The 21,821-nt window shown below is 41.4% G+C and overlaps 2 protein-coding genes across 2 annotated transcripts; one reads left to right on the plus strand and one right to left on the minus strand.

Moving 5' to 3' along the window:
* Nucleotides 1-1,134: 1,134 nt before the first annotated feature.
* B3GALT6 (beta-1,3-galactosyltransferase 6) lies at nt 1,135-7,073 on the minus strand. The gene has a single exon (XM_069874753.1). The coding sequence runs from the start codon at nt 6,996-6,998 to the stop codon at nt 5,970-5,972; it is 1,029 nt and encodes a 342-aa protein (XP_069730854.1). The 5' UTR covers nt 6,999-7,073; the 3' UTR covers nt 1,135-5,969.
* Nucleotides 7,074-7,777: 704 nt separating this feature from the next.
* On the plus strand, nt 7,778-20,740 carry SDF4 (stromal cell derived factor 4). Its single transcript, XM_069874752.1, has 7 exons — nt 7,778-7,868; nt 8,969-9,334; nt 13,300-13,436; nt 13,901-14,014; nt 16,069-16,227; nt 16,944-17,119; nt 18,678-20,740. The coding sequence occupies exons 2-7, from the start codon at nt 9,027-9,029 to the stop codon at nt 18,852-18,854; spliced, it is 1,071 nt and encodes a 356-aa protein (XP_069730853.1). The 5' UTR covers nt 7,778-7,868; nt 8,969-9,026; the 3' UTR covers nt 18,855-20,740.
* Nucleotides 20,741-21,821: the final 1,081 nt, after the last annotated feature.

Here is a 21,821-nt window from a genome sequence, read left to right on the forward strand (position 1 = left end):
CCTAAAGGCACACAGGGACATCTAGTGACTAAGTTGTATAGGACAAGTGAACAGAGCTCCAAATAGCAGCCCTTGCTTTGAGGGTCTGCTTCAATAACCAATCTGAAAGGGCTTTTAATGATTTATTTTAAAAAAACGGAAGAAAACTCTTATTTTTAAGTCTTTGTAGCAAAGATGCAAAAACAAGTGAGTTCGTTATACGGATGGGAAAGATTTTAATTTATATTAAAATACAATTTTTAAAAGAATTGGAGGACATAGTTTGATTCTATCAGGGAAAACAGGAGGACAACAGCCCTGTGGGGGTGTCCCTTTAAAATAGTTGGGCCTAATCCTCACCTGCAGCTGATTTGTTGCTTCCCTGACGTCACTAATTGACCTCTTCTTAAAAACAGTAAGAAGATGTCTGTGGGGTTTTTGGTGTGGAGTGTTTGGGCTGTGCTCGTGAATGTCATCCTGTGGAAGCCACCTTGGGTAGGTTGCTTTTATTTGCCATCTTCCTAGAAAAAAGAAAGAAAAAAGGTGAGGTAGATGACCTGAAAGGATTGTTTTGGCCCATGGCAGGGGGTGGAGCTGGATGATCTTTAAGGTTCCTACCAACCCAAACCATTCTATGATTTGATGATCCAGGGCTACTGAGAACCAGGACACTTAGGATTGAAAGTATCAACTTGGTCTTTCTTAGAGTCATCTTGTGCTTCTGAGTACAAATAGATTGGTTTATTTAGCTAAAACCAGAGGTGTTTCTCTGGGCTAGAGCTCAAGCTCATCTTGAAGAGCACTGACTACCTATGTCATCAGCAGAAAGTTTGGGCTATTTTAAACTGCTGAAAATGCTGAAGTTATTTGAACAGATGTTGGAACGAAAATATTTTCAAGTCTTTGTCAGAACGTTGCTAATGTTTGGGGTTTTAAACATAAAACTGGGCTGTAGCCAATGGTGTTTATGGATGTCTGACTGCTTTACAGTTTAAGTTACCTTCCGTCTTAGCATGCTGATCAGACTTTCTTACTGATGTGAACAGCTTTTTTGTGCAATTGTTGAAGATGGAGCAATCCTCTGTGCCTCTCAGTGCCATAATACAATGAAAATAACCACACCTCTATCTTTTTGTCCACAGAACAACCAGCCACCCATACAGCAAAAGTCTTTTATTAAAAATCACAGCACACAGATCCTTTGGCCAGTCAAGGCGTACATAAAGGACATAAATACATACACGATACGCTTATGCAATTGCCAAGAGTTTTCATCATCACAGAGAGCTTCTAGCAGTTTATTTCCTATATAAACGCTGAGCAAATAAACTGTGTGCCACAGCCCTCCCCGAAACGGTCAAGACGTGCGGCTGCCAAAAAATGGATGATTTCTTTCATTTCATTGTTTAAAACATACCCAGCACAGCACTCCACACAAACTCTGTTTCATAAAGGCACACTACGCAGTATCCTTCAGCTCCAGGTAGGCTACAAGGAACAGACTGATCCGTTTCCAAGTTTTATTAGACATTACCTAGTCTGTATTAGAAAGTAATAACTGGCATATCATGTTGGCATAAAGTAGTTCCAGTTCCAAGGTAAAAGCGCCTCTTACACAGGTACATGTAGCAACAGATTTGAGTCTTGCAGGCAGCGTGTTCTAAATAAAATATCTAACAGTGTAGGTGTTGACAGTCTGTCAAGCAATCAGCAATACTGAAAACACGTTTCAACTCTGATGCTGGAGCAGAGCTGAACAGCAAGAAGAAGAAATGCAGCTCTTGATCACCTTCCTGTGCTGCTGGGCTTCTAATCAAATCTGCAAAGCGCCTTGGCCCCCAACACATCAGTGTTAACAGATACGAAATCCAAATTTAAATGCCCCAAAATGAGGCTTTTCAACTAAAGAAAATGTAACATCTTGTCAAAAGTATGAGACAGGGCAGCTGCGTTGGAGCAAGCTTCACACGAACAAGGTGAGGCATTCAGAGAAGTAAGTATGCAGTTACAGGAATAGTAATTTCTAAGTTGGGTTTGGTTTTTTAAAATCTTGACCTGACTACAGGAATTTTTAGAGACTGAGGGTTTTTTAAGTGGAACTGTTAGTTTATTTAGTATGGAAATTAATGTTTTAGCTACTTATTTTTATGCACTAAAGTAATGAGTCACGTTGCACATAACAAAAACTCAGAGGAAAATAAAATCAGCATTCTAGTAGAGTCTAAGCCATTGTCAGCTTTAAATATTTCAGTCTCGAGTCTTAGATGTCATCTACGGAGAGGACACATCACGAACAATTAATTTGTCTACTATTTCTTAGCTAGGGTAGAAAGCTAAATGCCTTCTTTTAAAGTTATTTTTTAAATTAAATAATAAGAAAGAGCTCAGTAGCGTTACAGACCCACTCAGTGGTAGTTTGGAATGGATGCCAACGTAAGCTTATAGTCTTGACACAGTTGCCTATCTTATAATAAATAACACACCGATATCTAAGAAAGCTGAGGTGATAATTTCCCCCCATACTAACAATAATAAAATTGCCAAGTATTTATGAAGGGAAAACTTAGAAACCAGCAGAAACACTGTTTAAAAAAAAAAAAAGAAAAAGCCAAACATATTGTCTAGTGGGACATGGCAGGGGGTTGGAATTGGATGGGCTTTAAGGTCCCTTCCAAACAAAACCATTCTAAGGTATCACTAACTTACTGCCACTAAGAAAGGCTACAAAAAAGAAGAGAAATCCGTTCCTGGATAACTTTGCTTTCTCCAAGGCCCACCCCAAAACTTTACCACTCCCATATAGCTGCTATAAAGACCAAAACCTGCTTATTTCTCAGCGGCAATGAAACATCCTCTGAAATGCTGGATCCCTTAAGTCGGGACTTTCAAGGGAGACCAAGATTGTATCCTGGTTCTCAAGTATAAAACCACCATATACCAGATTTCTGAGATGACGTCAGGAAATGTGGAACCTGATCCTGCACAGGTTTGACAGGTGGCCCTTAGTTACTGCTTTTAAAACATTCAACTCTAGTGTTGTTCAAAATGTGCTTTATGTTTTGCTTCAGAAAAAAAGGGATCAAAAATGAATTTGGGACTAAAACGTTAGATGTTTAATTAGTCAAAATAGCCTTTGTATGTCTTTCATATGCAAATTCTTTCTGGTAAGATTAAAAAAAAAATAATCCTGTACCAGTTAATGTTTTTATGGCCTTTTCTACACAACATGTGGAACGCCTGCTCTCTCCCAAATGATTCAATTTGCTTTTAAAACACCAAAGAAGTCTAAGGATCTCCCAATTAACTGAGATTGAAATCCATGAGCTCTATTTGCAGCAGGGGGAGTATCAGTTAAGAAAACTGAAACCACAGGCCAAAGGGCAAGACTGTCCATCTTTCTCTGTTGATTTGTTTTACAATGAGAACAACACACGGGTAACCCTAACCAGACACATGGGTAAGAAACGCTTCAAGAGCATTTAACTATTAAATATTTGAAAGAGCAATGTCTTCCACGTTACTATCAGATGGAGATCCAGCATTTCTCTATTACTTCGCTTGCAATGAAAACCACTTTGTTTTGGGAGTGGGGATGAGGGTTGTGGGCAGGGAGAGTCAAAGTCACTAATGCAAACAGCTCCCATGAGCGTGGTTATTGAGAGGAATGGATAAATGGCTCAGTCCTACTAGTTGGAGAGACATGCAGCAGATATTTGATCTGCGGTTCAGATCCTGGTACTTTAAATAATGGCTTGTACACCAATAACTTCAAGCACTGCTTGATACGTAATTCTCACGGACGTTATGCAGTACCTCCTTAAACAAATTTAAAATTACATTTATCGATCTTATTTTTCCTATACATAACACAGTTTCAATAATTATAAATAAATACTCACATTGCAAGCATTTAATCACATACATACACAGAATAGTACTGAACGCCAAATGGCAAAGATATTTTTAAAATGCTGAAACCAATTTAAATCTCTGTATCCTTGTTAAACTCTTGTTTTGGAACAGTATTTCTTGCTGAAAAGCAACCCTATCTACCTGTCAATACATAAGCGTGCACTAGAATAGACACATGCTAAAATAACTTATTTTTCAGTAACTTAATTTAGCTTTGTTTTTAGAAGGAGGTCAAAGATTTGTTCAAATTTTCAAAACAGAGAATTATCAGCTTCTGCAGAAGACTTTTCTTAATCCTCAATTATTTAATCAAAACAAGAATAACAAAAAAAACCCATACTTGATTCCTTTGGCATGAACTGCTAACTTATTTAAGAATTAAAAATACAGGTATCGGCACCCTTTTGTTTTTCTTTGCAATTTGTCTCTTCCTGCAGGTGGGAACAGACACTGACCTAGGGAGAGGAGGGAATGAAACTGTATGAAAGTGCAGCGTGCATAAACTGTAAAACTGTTGATTACGAACACCCTCTAGGCATGAAAGTAAAAACTCAGCTTATACTGAAAGATCTGTAGTTGACACAAGTTACTGAAGGCAGTAACTCTGCATTAGTACTGGAAAAGAATGTATTTCTGCCATCAGAGCACCTGCCATTCAAAAATGTTTGAATTACAGGCTTACCTCTAAAGGGCTGAAAATAAATACTGTGGTGAAATTGTGTAAGTGATCTGTTCTACAGCTGAGAATGTCCTGTCCACATTTGCAGTTCAATACTGCATCTGATGCCGACAAGCTCTGTCAGTACTAGGATTATTTGTAGTATAGACAGGGCTAAGGGGAATAATCCCACTTACCAACACATCACTTGGGAATTAAGTTAGATCTCCTGTAAAATTCATTGTAGTTCCACTGTAAGTTGCTACTGGAGAGGAGGGAAATCCACACAATCTGGCTTCTGGCATGTAAACATGACTGTGAGAGACGGATCTCCTTGGGTTGAATCGTAGCTCCTGAAGAGACAAGGTTCTCTTCAAAAAGGAATTTGGGCAGGGCAGGGGGAACCTATTCCTCTTGGCTGCCTACAGAGTTTACTTTCTTAGCTGAGGTACCCAAGTTTGAGCGCTCGTTTGAATTCCAAAATTTCCACTGATCTAATTCTGCTAATTTATATTTTACAGAAGTAACCCAGAATAATATAAATCTGAAGCCTACGACATCTGACATTGTAGGAGTCGGTGAGATCGCTTATTGTTGGGAGGGAAATGTTTCTTCATACACAGTGCTTGAAGGATAAGGTAAAAACACCAAGGCTACCTTTGTAGCATAACTACTTGCCCTCAAAATAAGATAATTTATTCTATATCTGCCAAATACCATAACTCATCCACCTTTCTAAATGTAGACTTACCCTGTAGCTGCCTGATAATTTATGTACATGTCTTTAGAACAACAAAAAGCTGTGACAACTTGCACAGGTCTAACAATTCCATTCTTGTCAGAGTACTCCCTAAAAAAACTCTCCCCCCATCCTTTCACAAATATCAAAGGCAAAATTGTTCCCTTTACTTGACTGCTTGTGTCAATATTCAGCCACCTGTTCCCACTGGCAACAGCAACTGATTTGCAGCCCCATTAGAATCTTTAAAACTTGCCAAACTGACACTTGTTCCTTGCCAAGAAATAAACAGCAGATGCTAGTTTTACAATCTTAATAGACAGCATAAAGCCTTTAGTAAATAAATCTTGAAATCTGTTAAAAATCTTCCAGCAACTTTTCATCCAAGTTCTCTCTCCCAAATTTCCTGTACTCTCTGTATTTTGCAACCTATTGTTTGCCTTCAATCCTGTCTTATGAGCCTTTCCATGCTTTTTGTCATCTATTTCCCTTGTTCAAACACCTCTACATCATGTCACATCAGTAGCTTTTAGGAGTTTCAAGGTTTCATTGACTGTGACATAACGAATCGTGCAAAATCTTTTAAGTAATTTAAGCCCTAGTTACTGGGATTCTCCCACAAGTAACAGTAACCAAGCTCGGAGAGTCCATCAGCATTCTGCCTTTTCCTTCCTCAGACTCTCACGGGATGCCATCCTTCCTTTGGCAACACTGGGAAGGAGGCACCCCCCAGTCATACATGTAGGAAAGCCTGAGCTTAACTTCCTCCTTACAGAGCTTTCCTTCTTTAGCCAGGGTCTGGTGCTTTTCCAGCATGTCCTCGATGCTTTGTTTATGAGTTACTATGTACTTATTGTTGCAGCCCCGCGACTTATACTCGGTGTCAAAGCGAGGATCGTGCACTCTTTTAACATCGATGGGCGCCAGCCACACGCCCAGGGAGACATCCTCGCTCTGCCACATGTTCAGATAGTCTCGGCTAAGACGCAAATAGTGCACCAGATCTGCAGAAATCACATACCCACCACCCAGAGCGTAGGGTAGGTAGTAGTCACAGAGCACCCAGGCGCTCTCTTTCCATTTGCCACCAGACTTCACTCGACCGCGGCCAGAAAAGAAACCCCAGTAGAGGCGCCGCGGCTCCTTGGCTCTCAGCTCTTCCACGAGCACATCCAAGCGTACAAAGGTATCGTCGTCAGCTTTCAGGGCGAACTGGAAGTCCAGGTGCAGATCCAGCCAGATGTACGTGGCCAGGACTTTAGCAGTCAGGTTTTCATATGAATCCCGCAGCTCTGGCAGGAGGAGGAGGTCTTTGTGCCGGCTTTGCTCCAGCTCCAGGCTCCGCAGCTCCTCAGCGCCGAGCCCGCTGGTTCCGATGACGAAGCGGCTCCAGACGTCGTGGTGAGGCGGGTGCCCGGCGGCCGACAGCCACGTGCTGCGGATGATGCTGCGACGCTCGCTGTACTTGGGGCCGCTGGTGATGAGCACGGCGAGGAAGGCGCTGTCCTGAGGGGGGGCAGCCGGGGCCGGCGGGGCTCCCCGCAGCGACAGCGCCGCGGGCTGGTGGTGCGGGAGCCCGCGGGGGGCTGGCAGCGGCCGCAGCCCCTCGGACGTGCACTTGGCCAGGTACAGCAGGACCACGGCGAAGAGAGACAGGCCGCCCAGGCCCAGGGCCGTCTTGTGGCGGCACAGCAGCCGCAGCAGCTTCATGGCCGCGGGGCGAGCGGGGCCTCGACGGGGCGAGCGGGGCCTCGACGGGGCGAGCGGGGCCTCGACGGGGCGAGCGGGGCCTCGACGGGGCGAGCGGGGCCTCGACGGGGCGAGCGGGGCCTCGACGGGGCGAGCGGCCCCCGCCCCCCTCCCAGGCCCCGCCCTCCCGGGTTTAGGCGGGAACGCCTTACGGCGTCCGACAGGGGTCAAGAAGCCTGCAGGAACGCCTTACGGCATCCGAGAGGGGACAAGCTTCCTGCGGGAACGCTCACCGCGCTTCGCCGTCCCTCAAAAGCGGTTTCATGCCTCCTTCCTCTCCTCGGGGACGCGGCGGCTCGGGCCGCGGCGGGGGAAGGAAGGGAGAGGCCCCGTCCCTGCCGCGGGGCTGGCCCTGCGATGCGCGTAGCGCCCGCCGCTCCGCTCGCCGCCTGCCTCGCGGGGGAAGGGGCGGGAGGCGGGGCCGCGCGCCCGCAGGACGTGACCGCGGAGGGCGAGGCCCCGCGGCGGCCATCTTGCGGCGGGGCAGCCGAAGCCGAAGAGCGGCCATTTCGGTTGCGGGCGCGCCCCGCCGTGCCGCCGTTTCTTTCCGCTCAGGGCACGGAAAGCGGCGGCAGGCGCCGTTCGGCGGCGATCGCGAGGCTCGGGAGGTTGTGCCGCGTTCAGAAGGGGAGCGGAGTGAGGAGAAATGGCTGGAGCGAGGCGCTCGCTTGCCCTACTCCAAGATGGCGGCGGCGCGGTTCCATCACACCCCGCGCTCTGACGCGGGTCCCGCGCTCCTCCCAGCGGCCGCGCCTGTGGGGCCGGAGCGGGCAGCGGCCGAAGGGCCTTTCCTCACGGATCGCCGCCGGGCCGGGGCTGGGCAGGCGCTGGGTGAGTGCGTGGGGCCAGGGGGGCGGCTGGGCCGAGCCCAGAGAATCACAGAATAGTTTGCGTTGGAAGGGAACTGAAAGCTCATCCAGTTCCACCCCCTGTCATGGGCAGGGACACCTCCTACGGGATCAGGGACTCCAAGCCCCATCCAACCTGGCCTTGAACCCCTCCAGGGATGGGGCAGCCACCCCTGCTCTGGGCAACCTCTTCCAGCACCTCACCACTCTCATAGCGACGAAATTTCTCCTTATGGCTAGTCTAAATCTGCCCCTCTCCAGTTTACACCCATTGCCCCAGTCCTATCACCGCAAGCCTTTGTAAACAGTCGCTCCCCAGCTTTCTTGTAGCCCCTTCAGGTACTGGAAGGTCTCTCTAAGGTCTCCTCGGAGCCTTCTCTTCCCCCGCGCCCATGGGGGGAGCGGGACGAGGTTGGACTGCAGCTTTGGAGCTCCTGGGCGCTCCTTGTGGCCCCTTTTTCATGGTCCCCGTGGTCCTTTTGCCAGTCCCTCTGGTCCTTTCCCCGGTTCCTGTGGCCCGAGAGCTTGCCTGTGAAGGGTCTGGGACACAAGGGTTACGAGGAGCAGCTGAGGGACCTGGGGCTGTTGAGTGTCTGGAAAAAAAGAGGCTGAGGGAAGACCTCCTTGCTCTTTGCAGCTCCCTGAAAGGAGGTTGTGGTGAGGCAGGTGGCTGGGCTCTTCTGCCAAGGAACAAGCGATGGGACAAGAAGAAACAGCCTCAGATTGTGCCAGGGGAGGTTTAGATTTGGTATTAGGAAATGTTTCCTGCTGAAAGTGGAGTCTGTTGGCCAGCACCTCATACAATCCCCAACATTTCATTCCTGGAGGTGTCCGAGGCCAGGCTGGATGGGGCTTTGAGCACCCTGATCTAGTGGAAGGTGTCTCTGCCCATGGCAGGGGGTGGAACTGGATGGGCTTTGAGGTTCTTTCCAACTCAGACCACTGTATTATTTTCTGTGGTGCTTGAGAGTGTGGTTAAGTGGTGAACATGGCAGTGTAGGTTCTTCTGAATTTTAAAAGAGGATTTATTAGTGACAAAATGTTCTAGAGTTTAATGCATGTGTTTTTCCTTTTTGTTTTTAGGTCATTTAATCCCTTCGCAGTAATTTAATCAGCCACTACTTTAAATAAAAAGGAGAAAATGATGTCAAGGCAGGCCTTTCTCTGCGGCTTGGGATCTCTGTATTTGTCCCTTCTGTTTGTGTTTCTTCTAATGGATGTTTACGCGAGGCCTGCAAATAATTCGGCCCTCAAAGAAAAGCCAGCTGACAGTAAAGATGAGAATGAGATCTTGCCACCAGATCACTTGAATGGGGTCAAAATGGAGATGGATGGACATCTCAATAAAGAATTTCATCAAGAAGTTTTTCTAGGAAAAGAGATGGAAGAGTTTGAGGAAGATTCGGAACCCAGAAAAAATAGGAAGAAGCTCATGGTCATCTTTTCAAAGTAAGTCGTGTACATTAGCAGGAACAGCACTGCCTCTTTCTCTGACCTTCTGAGTAAAACTTGCAAATTTTTCTGTAATACTTAAAAATTGTAATGATGGGGGGGGAAAGCTCCATGCTACAAGCAGTGTCTTCAGTTAAAGTGTTAACATCCTTGTATAACTGTTCTCATGAGTGAGAGTGCACGTGTTGAGTGTTGCAATCAGTGTACAGGATTGGTGCTGTGGCCTAGTAAAGTTTATGACAAAACATGCTGTTTCTGTGTGAAAAAACTTACGTAGCCTCTCAAATTATGAAAACGATTACTTTTTCCTGGTTTCCTGGCTCAATGAATCCCACTTGTGTCTTAGATCAAGGAGTTAGTAAGGAAGGGCTCTGTTAATGGTAGAAAGCCCATGCAGTGAACTGGGAAGGTGGGAATTCGTTTCAGTTCTGGTCTAGTACTGCTATGCTCTATTGCTTTCCTGCAAGTTTGGTTTTGATTTGTGATCTAAGTTGCTTTGTTGTTTGTTCTTAAATCCCAATGGATTTTGGTTTTGTTTCTGTTGTGACTTCTGCAAATAATTGCAGAGGAAAAACACTGAAAAGAGAATTGTAAAGCTAAAAGGGAAGAAAAGGGACAGACAAACAGTGGGGTAAGATTGTGGTGAAAAACTAACAGGTGCTTTCTGTTCATAAAACTTCCTAGGAGTCAATAAGTTTCTAAAATTTGAGTGTTTCCAGTGAAATACGTGAAGGTTTAAGATAATTATGCCTAACTGCACAAACACTTTGGAAGTTACCTTGACAGCTTTTTTCGTTCAGTTAACCTTGTTAACAAAATATTTAGCTCCTTAGTTTAGAAAAAGAAAAGAGAATGAGAAGAAAATGTCAGAATAGATTTGATTTTTCTTCTGTAGTCTTTTTGAAACCTTCATCTAGCTCTTTACTTGGTTGAGAAATATTAACTTTACTTTTACACATTAAAGCATTTTTCCTTTTATAAACCACTTCTGCTAGATAAGGTTTATATCTACTTATGAACTGTTAGATGTTTGGAGGTCAGTAAACATAATGGAGATGGAAATCAGTGTGTGCTTTTAGACACCAGGTGGCAGAAGCTTTCCTGTTTTGATATCTTTGGATTAGATTACAGATTTGTATTACTCCGTTAGAAAACTGTTCGTGCTGTATTCCAGTGGAAGGTTTGAAGGAGTGTGTGCACCCTCGTTTGTGTTTTTCCTAACCTGTAGATTTAAATATACGTCTAATAAGTTCTGCGTACCTTCTGCTGTGTAAAGTAGAGCTTTTCTGGTATTAGTATTTCCTAGTCCACTTTTCATTATTTGGATGGGAGACCAGCCCTGAAGTTTTATGCATTCAGTGATCAAGGAAATTTATATCTTTAGTCCTTTAGGTAAGAACGCTGCTTTCCTGCACCCCTCAGTACCTTGGGCAGCATTGCACTGTTGTCATTTAGGAACCTGAAAACACGTATCTGACAACCTGAGTGGACAGTGTTTATGAAAAATGCTTTCACTTTTGAAAGGTGGCCGCAAAAATCTCATTTTTAATGGCTTGTGGTCAAGAAACTGGGCTGAAGTGTTAGAAAAGTGCTCTCCCAGGCTGAACAGCTACATTGAATGCAGCCCTTACTATCGGCTTTATTATAATTATATTATAATTATCCTACAAAGTACCATACTTGCTTGTTTCTTACTCAAAGGTGATATTGGTATTCAAGCTGTGAATAGCTACTGAAATATAGTTTGAATAGTCAGTGAAGTATTAACCTTGAACTTGGATGTTATAAGGAGCTGTTATGTCTGATGCTGCCCATTATTGAAATGCGTGGATGCTGATGGTATTTATCATGTTGCATCAACTACTGACTGAGCTGTGTTTTATAATTTCCTTTGGAATGCGTCAGGTAAGCGATATAGTAGATTATTCACTGTAATCTGTTTTTTAATTCAAATTTATGCCAATAGTAGTCCCTGCTTTTACAAAAACTTTCTTTACTGTCAATTCAGGAAGTAGGACTTCATATTTCCCAAGTTTCTACAAATCTGAGATAGCACTTTATAGCAGAAATCGATGCTTCTTGTGGAAAAAGAGCAATCAAGATATTTAAGGGTTTTGTTTTGAGTTGTTATTTCTTGAAGCTTGAGAAATTGTCCCAGGGTTTCTAATCACAGCTTGCCAAGGAGGATTTGAACAAAGTTGTCATCTAGGATGACTTTCCTGTTTGGATTCATCTTGTTTTCTTGAACTTTCTTGATAGTGCTTGTTCTTTGGCAATTTTTTAAGGAGTGCCTTGCAATTGACTGCTCTTTATTAACATCTTTTGAGTGTTCAGGCCTATCTGCCTCTGAAAACTGATTGCCCATCACTGCTTTGTTTTCCCTTCTCATTTTTGACAGTAGCTTTTCCATATCAAACCACATTTGTAAACCTGCTAAGTGCAAGGTGGCGCGAGTGAGCGTTTTGCCGGTCTTGCCATTGATACTGAAAAACTGCTATACTGAGCCTGTGCCTCTGTACGTGGAAAGATGTGATACAATATATAAAACCACTAATACTGCATTTATTAATACAGCTAAGTGTCGTAGAAAATTAGGTGCTAGGGTTGTTATTTGGCTTAAGCTTTTAACATTTAGTTGACATTTAAAGACAAATTGCAAATTTAATAACTTGAGTTTCAATGATAACACTTCAGCGCTGTAAAGACGGTGATACAAAGAGATTAAAAAAGGCAGAGCCAAGCCGGGGGTTTTTGTTGTGTTTTTCTTTGTAGTTGTTTTTTTTTTAACTGAACAAGAATGGTTTTGGTATGCTTTAAATAGAATCTCGCCTTTTAAATGTTAGAGATGTCCTTTCGTTTCAAATATTGCTACAGCTTTTTTGAATAAATACTTAATGATATGCTCAAAAAAGCCTTAAAGTGGCATGTTCTTGGCTTTGTATTTGTTCTTCAACTGTACTTTTTATATTTACTTCTTTTTGATGAAACAAGTGTCAATGGAATTGATGGTATAGCAGAGTATTTTAATACAATAAGTCAGCATTGCTAGCTCACTAAGGAGAACAGTGGATTGTCAGGTTGGACATTTACTGATAATTTTAGTCAGGTAGAAAATGTTCAGTTCTGTAGCTCAGTAGTTCAGTTGCCCTGAGGACAAGCAAATCCTTTGACAAAGCAAAGTAAGCCTGTTAACTCAGAAGCCTAATGGAGAACAAGTGTATTTGCAAGACTCTTAAATGTGTTAAGAATTAAGAACTATCAGCTGTAATGGTTACCAGAGATTGAGGTATGATAGAGGAAACATGGTTGGTTTGCTTTTTTCCACTTGCAAGTACTTACAGGGTATTAAATAGTTTGAAAGTTCTTGCACCAAGGTTATTCACATTGCATTTTCATTGCTTTTAATGGTCACGACAGTTGTGATGTGATCTAGGCAGGCACAGGGAGGCAGCTTATCTGTAACTTCAGAGATCTTGGAAGATGGAGGTAGATGAGACTTGGCAAGGTAGACTGAGCGGGAGTTAATGTTTTGAGAGTGTATCAGAGAGGAGATTTTTCAAAGTAGTGAAAGTCTGCAGCAGCTGGCAGTTCTGAACCAGTGGGGAATAAGCTGATATGCCATGACTGATGTGTTTGTGGTTTCCTCTACTTTAAAAATTTACTCAAATCCATAATATTGAAATGAGTTAACTTGCAGCAAAGTGAAGTAGCACTGGATGTTTTTCACCAAGTAGTAACCTAGATGTTGTAGTTACTTAACTTATGAAATATATGATTAACTTTCTGCTAGCTTACTCTGTAGTTCAAAGAATTTACAACTTCTTAGAGAGGGTTATAAAATACTCCTTTTATATAGCAGCCTATGTTTATTATTGTTAAATAAAGTAATTACTTAAGAATCTGAAAATATACACCTCCCCCTCGGTCCCCAGATCTAAATCTTGTTTGCTATTCATCCATAGGGTGGATATAAATAATGACAAAAAGATAAGTGCAAAAGAGATGCAGCGCTGGATCATGGAAAAGACAGATGAACATTTCCAGGAAGCTGTGGAAGAGAATAAAATGCACTTCCGAGCTGTGGACCCTGATGGTGATGGTAAGGTGAATCCGTCTCCTGATGACATCTTAATTCAGTTGTTAATAGCTGAACCTGCTGGCTGCTCTTCAGATGGGCTGTGAAAAAAATCCAGTTTCCTCTGGACTGTGTGTAATCACAGCTGGTTTGATCCATGCAGAAGGCAATTAAGCGAAGAAGTAATTTGCTCTGTTCAGCACTGTAGTTCTGTGTTGACTGCTGTGCTATTTCGCTTGAGGTCATAGGAAATTGTAACAAGTGGCTCTGCCACTTGGCGTGAGGACGGTGACATAAAGTTGTTATTTTCCCAAGGTCTGTCTGGTCTAAAGAAACATAAAAGTGAATCAGGTGGTTGTTTTCATGCTGCCATTCATAAAGCCTAGTGGGATGGTAATAGTGCTGAACCAAAAGATTTTAGCATGTACAGTTTTAAGTAATGAAGAGTTTGTCAGTTAAGCATACTGAGGTCTGCCTCTTTCTTTCAGGCCATGTGTCCTGGGATGAATATAAAATTAAATTTTTGGCAAGCAAGGGCTTTAATGAAAAAGAGATTGCAGAGAAGATCAAAAACAATGAAGAGTTGAAAATAGATGAAGAAAGTAAGTGCAGACTGTTGATGTGTGTCTGTTTTTCTTTTACTTTCCTAAAATCTGAATGTTAAAACTGTTTTCAATATTAGGTGAAACTTTCATTTGAATCTGGCATGGTATAATCCTGGCAACTCTTAGTAGAGTAATCTCCCTGCTCCCCCCCATCTAAGTGTGTTTAAATTTACTGTTAATTAAATCATGAAGCCTTAGCCTTTCCTTGCAGGAATTACTATTTTAAAACTGGGTTATGTTATATTTTCCATTTATCAAAAAGCAACTAAAATGCAAATGGACCTTTGAATTTTACGGCAGGGAAAACACCTGTGCTGTGTTCTATGGCACTGTGGTTAACTACAGTTTACAGGAATGCTCATCAGATAAAAGATTTGCTGAATAAGGGAAGTGTGCACATTATCATTTTTCTACCTAGGTATGAGCCCGGTTCAGGAAAATCAAATTAGTTATCTACCACTTCCTGAGGATGATGGGCAAAGCTTATTTTCATACTCTAGTGCAGAGTAAAAGTTCTCTTTTTCGATCTGTCTAATAAAGAATAACTGAATGTGTGGATCTTACTGAGTCTTGTGCAGAAGCAATACAGTTTGGATACCAGGCCAAAGCTAGGGGTGCAACTCAGCTTAAGCAGGTAACAACAGTTCTGACTGGTGACTGACAGCTGAGTTTCATTTAAGAAGATTAGGCAAAGGGAGATTGACTTGTGGCTTCTAACATTTGGCATTGGCTTCAGTAGAAAATCATAAGCAAGTGTTTTGATTATTCTGTGTTTACTTGTGTTCTTCATGTAACTGCAGCTTACCATTTACAGACTTGTTCTGCAATTTGTATTAAGACTCTGAAGGATTTCTTTACTCTTCACAAAAAAACCATTCACTGAAAACTCTTAATTGTGACTAGCAGATCAAAAAATGTCGATGCAACAATTGTGTTTGGTTTTTTCCCTCTTGTAACTCATTAGCCAGAAGGATGCAGGAGCTATTTAAGACAGCTTATTACATTGAAAAGAAATTTTATTATCTGAAGAGCGTAGTCCTCCAGAGTGTTTTTAAAACTGGTGAAAAGCAAATGCTTCAGATTGGTGTTTGTTACTGTATTTTGCGTATAGCAGGGTATGCCACAGACTGTATTTTTCCAGTGTGTCATTTAGAAAATGCCTACACCAGAAAAGAGTTCTCTCTGCAGGTACTTTTTTCCTGTTAGGTTATGTTCAGGACCGCTAGGTGCACGTAACATTCGCATTGTGTGTTGCAGGGTGGTTTTTTTCTTCAGATCAGATGCATGGGTTTAGCGGAAACTCGTGCAAATTATAATTCTCAGTAGAGTTTAGGAAAAATTCACTTAGAAAGTGCTTGTCTGCGTGATGTAAGATTAAATGAAAGAAGTGGAAATGTAAAGTGAATTTGGTGCTGATGTATCTGTTCATACATGTGTAATTCAACTTGCATTTGCTTCTTGAAGTAAAAGCATTTCCTCTTATTAAATAATGATGATAACTAAAACATATAAAAGGTTTGGGTCTGAAGTCAAAAGCTTTCTGATACAGAATAGACGAGGTAGCTAAAAGGAGTAGTAAGTCCTTGTATCCTTAAGCAACTGAAAACTAAATGCGTTCCTTGGTGCTTAGCATCTATTCTTGATGCTTCCAAACAGTCTTTTGTAGAGCTACCCTCTTAAATCTCTTGTAGCCCCGACAAATTCTGTTTTTTAGCCTGAAATACTGATCATGTATCAGAGCCTAAGAATCAGCTAACAATGCTTGATACGTTGAAGTTTTAATACAGGTGTAGCTAAATCTTTATTTCTCATCTCCTAATTTCAGTTCAGTTGTTTGGTTAAAGATCTTTGCTAGTGTTTCAGCACAAACTTGGTGAAACTACTTGCACTTTGTTTCCCTTCAGCACCTGTTTTCCCTGCGAGTTGCCCTGTGAAATAACTGATTCATAGACCATCCTTGTTCAAACAGTTGGATAACAGGGGGAAGGTGCTTTTTAAGAACTTGAAGTAGATTGGACATGATAGCTTAAATTTTCTTCTGACATTTCTAGCCCAGGAAGTTTTAGATAACCTGAAGGATCGGTGGTACCAAGCTGACAACCCGCCTCCTGATCTATTGTTAAATGAAGAAGAATTCTTGTCCTTCCTTCATCCAGAGCATAGTAGGGGAATGCTGAAGTTCATGGTGAAAGAAATCATTCGAGATTTGGGTATGCCACTTTAACACACATTTCTTGGGAGTTGCAAACCATTTTGTTGTTATGTCATTGCACTGTCACGGGTCAATCTGGAATTTTGGCATGTTGTTTGCTCTGTTCTCCACAACTTCTAATGTGATGAGTAAGAATAGCAAACTGTTAGAACAAATTCTGGCATCTCTGTGGAGTCGTCTATGCATCTCTCAAGGCTATAGTTAGTCTCTGCTTGTTAAAGAACAGCACAATGTTTTTATGTTAGAAAAATAACCTGAGTGCCTCATACAGAGAAGATCAGCTCACACTGCTTCACACTGAACGGCTGCTGCATGGTAGGGTCACTGCAGCAATAGTAGAAGAGGTTTGACGGGTAGTGAAATACTATTAGTTGTCTCTGGCAGTAGATGGTTGAAAAACAGCAACAATTTAAAAAAAAAAATTAGAGGCCAACTTCTCCCTGGTACATCCTTCAAGTCCAGAATATTTTTTTCATTAGCATATTGATGATTGTATTTGTTTTAACCTTCTAAAACATTGTGGGTATACTGTAATACCGAGAATTTACAGCTAACCAAAGATATAAATGGTAACTATTCTTCTCTGCTAGAGTCAGGATTGTGGGCAGCTGAAACCAGGCAGGCTGTACCAATGACATCTCGAAATGAAGGAATTTCTCATTTTTAATGGGCATTAAGCAAATACTTTTCAGTTACTCTGTACTTGTGTTGTAGATCAAGACGGAGATAAGAAGCTTACCCTTTCAGAGTTCATTTCATTACCTGTTGGTACTGTAGAGAACCAGCAAGCTCAGGATATTGATGATGACTGGGTAAAAGACAGAAGGAAGGAATTTGAGGAGGTGATTGATGCCAACCATGATGGTATTGTCACAATGGAAGAGCTGGAGGTAAGTCCTTGTAAAACCAATAGTTGTTTTTTAAATGCAGGATTGGAATTGCTTTAGAGAATATGAGGCCCAAAAATATTTGAATTCACTGTATGCTGCGTGTCTACTTCACAAAATTTTGTATTATAGTGTTGTTCTGTAGTGCTTGCGGATGGTGGTGGTGTGCTTTTTGTTCAAGACGAGGGGGAGTTTTCCTGGCATAACTGTTATTCATAGGAATGCTTTTAGGGTTTTTTGTCACCTAGGCACTCATGGATATGCAGTGCATGAAAGCAAGTCACAGACTTTGTTACGTGAGTGGTTAGTGGGACAGTGAGTCATACTTTCAGTTGCAAAAGGAGTAACCGGCAACCTGTATATTCATTAAAAAAAATAACCAGAAATAAAACAATAATAAAAAAACCACCCAACAGCAAACAAACCCTGGGGCCCAGTAGTGTAGAAAACAGCACGAATCTCTTGTCTTTGTGTTTTAAACAAATTAGTATTTTCAAGTGTAGGTGCTAGTTTGTGGCATTTTTGGACCTTGGTTTGCAGAAATAAGGCTTGCTTCTTGTAATTCTGCCTGCTGAAGAGGCTACCAAACAACAGGAAATATTTTGCACCCTGTAGTTACGGCAGTTTTGTGGCCAGTGGAAGCAGCTAGTGCCTTATTACTTGCTGCTTTTTTCATTTCTGAGTGTTAGAATGTACTTTGACCAGCAGAATTCAAACTGCAGCATAGGCAGTGTGAAAGGAGAACCTCTAAAATGTTGGTCTTTTACCTGAGACAGGTGAATATTAAAGTTCCTAACCTTCTCAGTATGCAAACATGTGGGTAGGAATGATAGTGCTGGTATTGACAAATGGTTATATTGTGACATAGTCAATACTAATAGCCTTTTTACTGAGAATTTTCTTTAAAAATAGCAGTTTAATCTGTGAAGTCTTTGTATAAATATACATACGTAGATGCATGCACGTGTATGTCACATCTTCTGGGAAGATATTGAAGATAATCTTGAGTCTTCTACGTCATGGACTGAAGCGTGCAGCTTGAAAACTTTAGATTTGTTTCAGGTTAGGTGGAGGAGAGAAATGCTTTTTGTCTGAGACTTCTGCCCTCTATAATGTCTGCCTGGTGGTTTAAAATGGAACAAGAAAGTTGTAAATAGAACGCGTTCGGAGAAGTTTATTTCCAGAAACAAGAAAATTTAGGCCATACAGATTGATTGTGTGCCACTTTTTAATTTTGAATTGATATTTTATTACAAAAAATACCAGATTTGATAGTGAGTGTAGTTTACAATCAAAATGTCAAAAATATTTGTATTGCAGATCCTGGCATAAGCTGAGAAAATATGTATTTCTGTTAGAAAAGCCAAGGAATCAGTGAATAGAGATAGTTGTAAGCCTCTTATAAAGATGTGCTAACACGTTTTCGTGTGATTTATGTTCACTTTGGGTTGGCTTATGTTGGTCTCATAATTGCTGAAGCTTACATAAAGTTAAGATTCTTAATTCTGATGTGTGAAAAAGTGTGCTTAGTGATGGAAAACTCCATTCTTACTTGTTTTAGGAATATATGGATCCGATGAATGAATACAATGCCCTAAATGAAGCGAAGCAAATGATAGCAGTAGCAGATGAAAATCAAAACCATCACTTGGAGCTGGAGGAGATCCTGAAATACAGCGAATACTTCACAGGCAGCAAGCTTATGGACTATGCACGTAACGTCCATGAAGAGTTCTGATCCTGCTCGCTTTCCCAGAGCTCTGAAGCACTTTCTTGCTTTCAAAAAGAAACAAAAGGAAAAAAATAAAATCCAACCCCCAAACAGACCGAAAGTTACTTTGCTGCTATCTATGTCCTATGCCTACAGTGTGTTGTCCTAGACTGAAAAAAATCTTCCGTCCATATGCAAGATGTACAGCTCTGCCTTCGGTATGAGGGACAAAAATGCTCCATATGTAATGGGGCAGGTTCTGGACTACATCAGTTCGCCCTGGTTTGTACAGTTAATACAGCTGAAGTTTCAGCTGTGTTTGGCTAAGCATATTTGGTGGAGGCTTCTTAGATATTTAACTCTTCTTGTTGCCCTCATAGCTGCTGATCCATGGAAATTGCAAATAACACTGAAAGATATAGGTGTTCTGACCTCATGAGAGTGTCCGTACATGGACTGATTGGCTGATCTTCCAGTATTTTCCTCAGTGCGTCTCAACCTACTTATTTGTCGTTGAGAATAACACACACAAGTTCTCCCTCCATCACTGAGCTATCATTACGAGCCATGGGGAAGAACTTAATTTAAATGTTGCAGAGAAATTGTTCTGCATCTACTTCAAAATGAAAAGAGATTGTAGTGTGATAGGTTTTGTGTTTGCAGCTGCACTGGGAATGTGACAGACTTGAGATTGCTTAAGTCTTAAGAAATCAGATTTTACTTTAAAATGAAGAAACAGGGAAAGTTTCCTTGTGGAGTTAAAGGTGTGGGACAGAGCAGTGGGATTCACCTAGGTGTACAGTGAGTCCTTAACTAAAATTCATTGTTAAAACTTGTATAATTACTTAACTCTGCACATTAATGATGCTGATGAACTCATGAGTGATGAAGCTGGGGGAAATGCAGGCTTTGCTTTTGAACTGCTTTTGCCAGAGCGATGCACAGTCAGCACCTGGAAACCTTTTTAATCAGTCTAGTTTGGGGTGGTATCTGACAGCATCTTGCAACACAAGGGTCATATCCACTACTGTCTAAAATAGAACAGTTATTTTTACTCTGGCTCCATCCTTACTGTAAAAACCCCTCTTTCTGAAGGGTTGCCTGAAAAAACAAGTGAGATGTTATATTTGATTAAATTTATTCTCTTAATATAATGTAAATATAAGCACTGCTGTCTGTTTCTGTCTCCGTATTCCCTCTCTTTTTTTTTTTTTTTTTTTTTTGTTTCGTGGCCTGTTTTGGAGTAGTTCTATATACATATACCTCTTTTCATTAAATATTTTTTCTCCATGCTTTAGAAATTTTGCTGGTTTTAGGTTTGTCAGCGAGTGGGAAAAATTGGAACTCTTCAGAGCACAGACAAATGAAAAGATGATTGTGTAAGAGAGGGATAAATTCAGTTGATAAGCTCATTAAAACACAAGATTAGAGCATCTGCCACGTTAGCCCCCACTCCCTTCACTTACACTTGGTTGCAGGGTGGTGAGATTTTACTATGGCTTGAATCTGGAGATGTTTTAACAATATTAGTTGATAATTGTATAAATGTCCTGACCGCATTCTTGTCTTATATTCTAGTTGTTCGCCCAATTCTATTATTTAGGTATAATTTGAGTGGATGAGTTGTATCTTGTCACAGCTGATGCTAAGAAAGCAAGTGCTGGTTTGCAGAGGGATCCTTGAGCAGCTGAAATACGATGATGGAATTTGGAACTTTTATCTGTCAATAGAGGAGAAGATTACATATGTGCAGTCTTAGTGTTTAATCTTCTGATAACTTGAGCATGGAATCCCTTGAAAAATACAAGATGACGTGGTATTTAGCCAGCAACTGCACAAATGTTAAAGTGTGGACTGATGTTGCAGTATTTGCCACACTTGATAAATCTGAAAATTGAGGAATGACTGCAAAAGGAAAATTTTAATGGAGTTCTACCCTTAATGTGTTTTTTTCTCAGCCAGAAATGAGGATCAAATGTTAACTGAGAGGTGTCAGGATAAAGTGGATTGCATGGTGAGGTTTGTAGGTACATGACGTTATTCCTGACTTAAGTAGAAGCTCAAACTATTGTAGTTTGTCCATAGATTTATTTATTTAGTTAAAAAAATATATTTTAAGTATTTATGTGCACTCAATCTTTCTCAGATTCTTGTAGGTCCTTCCCTATTGGTGAAAGCTTCCTCGCCTCTAATCCCTAAGGATTAGTGACTTTCTGAAGCATTTTTCTAAGCACTAGTTGTGTTTGGGTTTGGGTTTTCGTATGTACACAAGGGCTCTGATCACTGTTAATAGGACTTGGTATCCAAGTGCTGCTACCTCATGGACATGTTTCATCTTCCCGAAATTCAAAGTCTTGTATAGAAAATCTAGGATAAACCTCTATAATAAAAAGTGATACATGAATATTAAATAAAAGCAGAACAGGTTCTTTTTTCTGACCCATAGCATGGCTCAAACTCCTCACTCTGAAGCTCTTGTCTCCTCCTAAATCCGGAGTAGCTGCATCCAAGCTGGGTTTTAGGAGCAGATGTGATCCATGGCAGTTCCAAGCAGCATTTGGGAGAAGTTAATCTGCATTGGTGAAAATCCAGCCAAGGAGTTTGCTGAATAGGAAACGCTGTGGAATAATCTCTGTGCGCTCTCCCTGATTTATCTACTTGCATAATCCAGCCACATAAAGGTATTTGACAAAATCAAGCCTGGTAATACGCGATGCAATGCATAAGAGTTGAAGTCTTGAGATGGTATGTGGTTAACTCCTTTTTATGAAATGAGCGTTTAATTTGCATTAAAGGATCCTTAACAAGAAGATCAATGCATCATCACTGCCCTACTCTTTGGGGAGTTTTCATTTTAAATGTATTTAGCAGAATTTTAACCTTAGCTTGTTTGTGAACATCATAGGAGTTTGCATTTTCAGTTTCTTACTGAATAATAATTGACTTATTGAATAGGTGAAGCCTGCTGCTGTTTGTGAAAGAGAATTGGGGGGA

The sequence above is a fragment of the Phaenicophaeus curvirostris genome, chromosome 22 (assembly GCF_032191515.1).
Source record: "Phaenicophaeus curvirostris isolate KB17595 chromosome 22, BPBGC_Pcur_1.0, whole genome shotgun sequence".
NCBI lineage: Eukaryota > Metazoa > Chordata > Aves > Cuculiformes > Cuculidae > Phaenicophaeus > Phaenicophaeus curvirostris.

Bases quoted from the DNA above. Each gene is read 5' to 3' on its own strand.
- B3GALT6 (XM_069874753.1), bottom strand. From the start codon at position 6,998: ATGAAGCTGCTGCGGCTGCTGTGCCGCCACAAGACGGCCCTGGGCCTG.
- SDF4 (XM_069874752.1), top strand. From the start codon at position 9,027: ATGATGTCAAGGCAGGCCTTTCTCTGCGGCTTGGGATCTCTGTATTTG. The intron at 14,015-16,068 runs GTAAGTGCAGAC...TGACATTTCTAG, and splicing joins GTTGAAAATAGATGAAGAAA to CCCAGGAAGTTTTAGATAAC. The intron at 16,228-16,943 runs GTATGCCACTTT...CTTGTGTTGTAG, and splicing joins AGAAATCATTCGAGATTTGG to ATCAAGACGGAGATAAGAAG.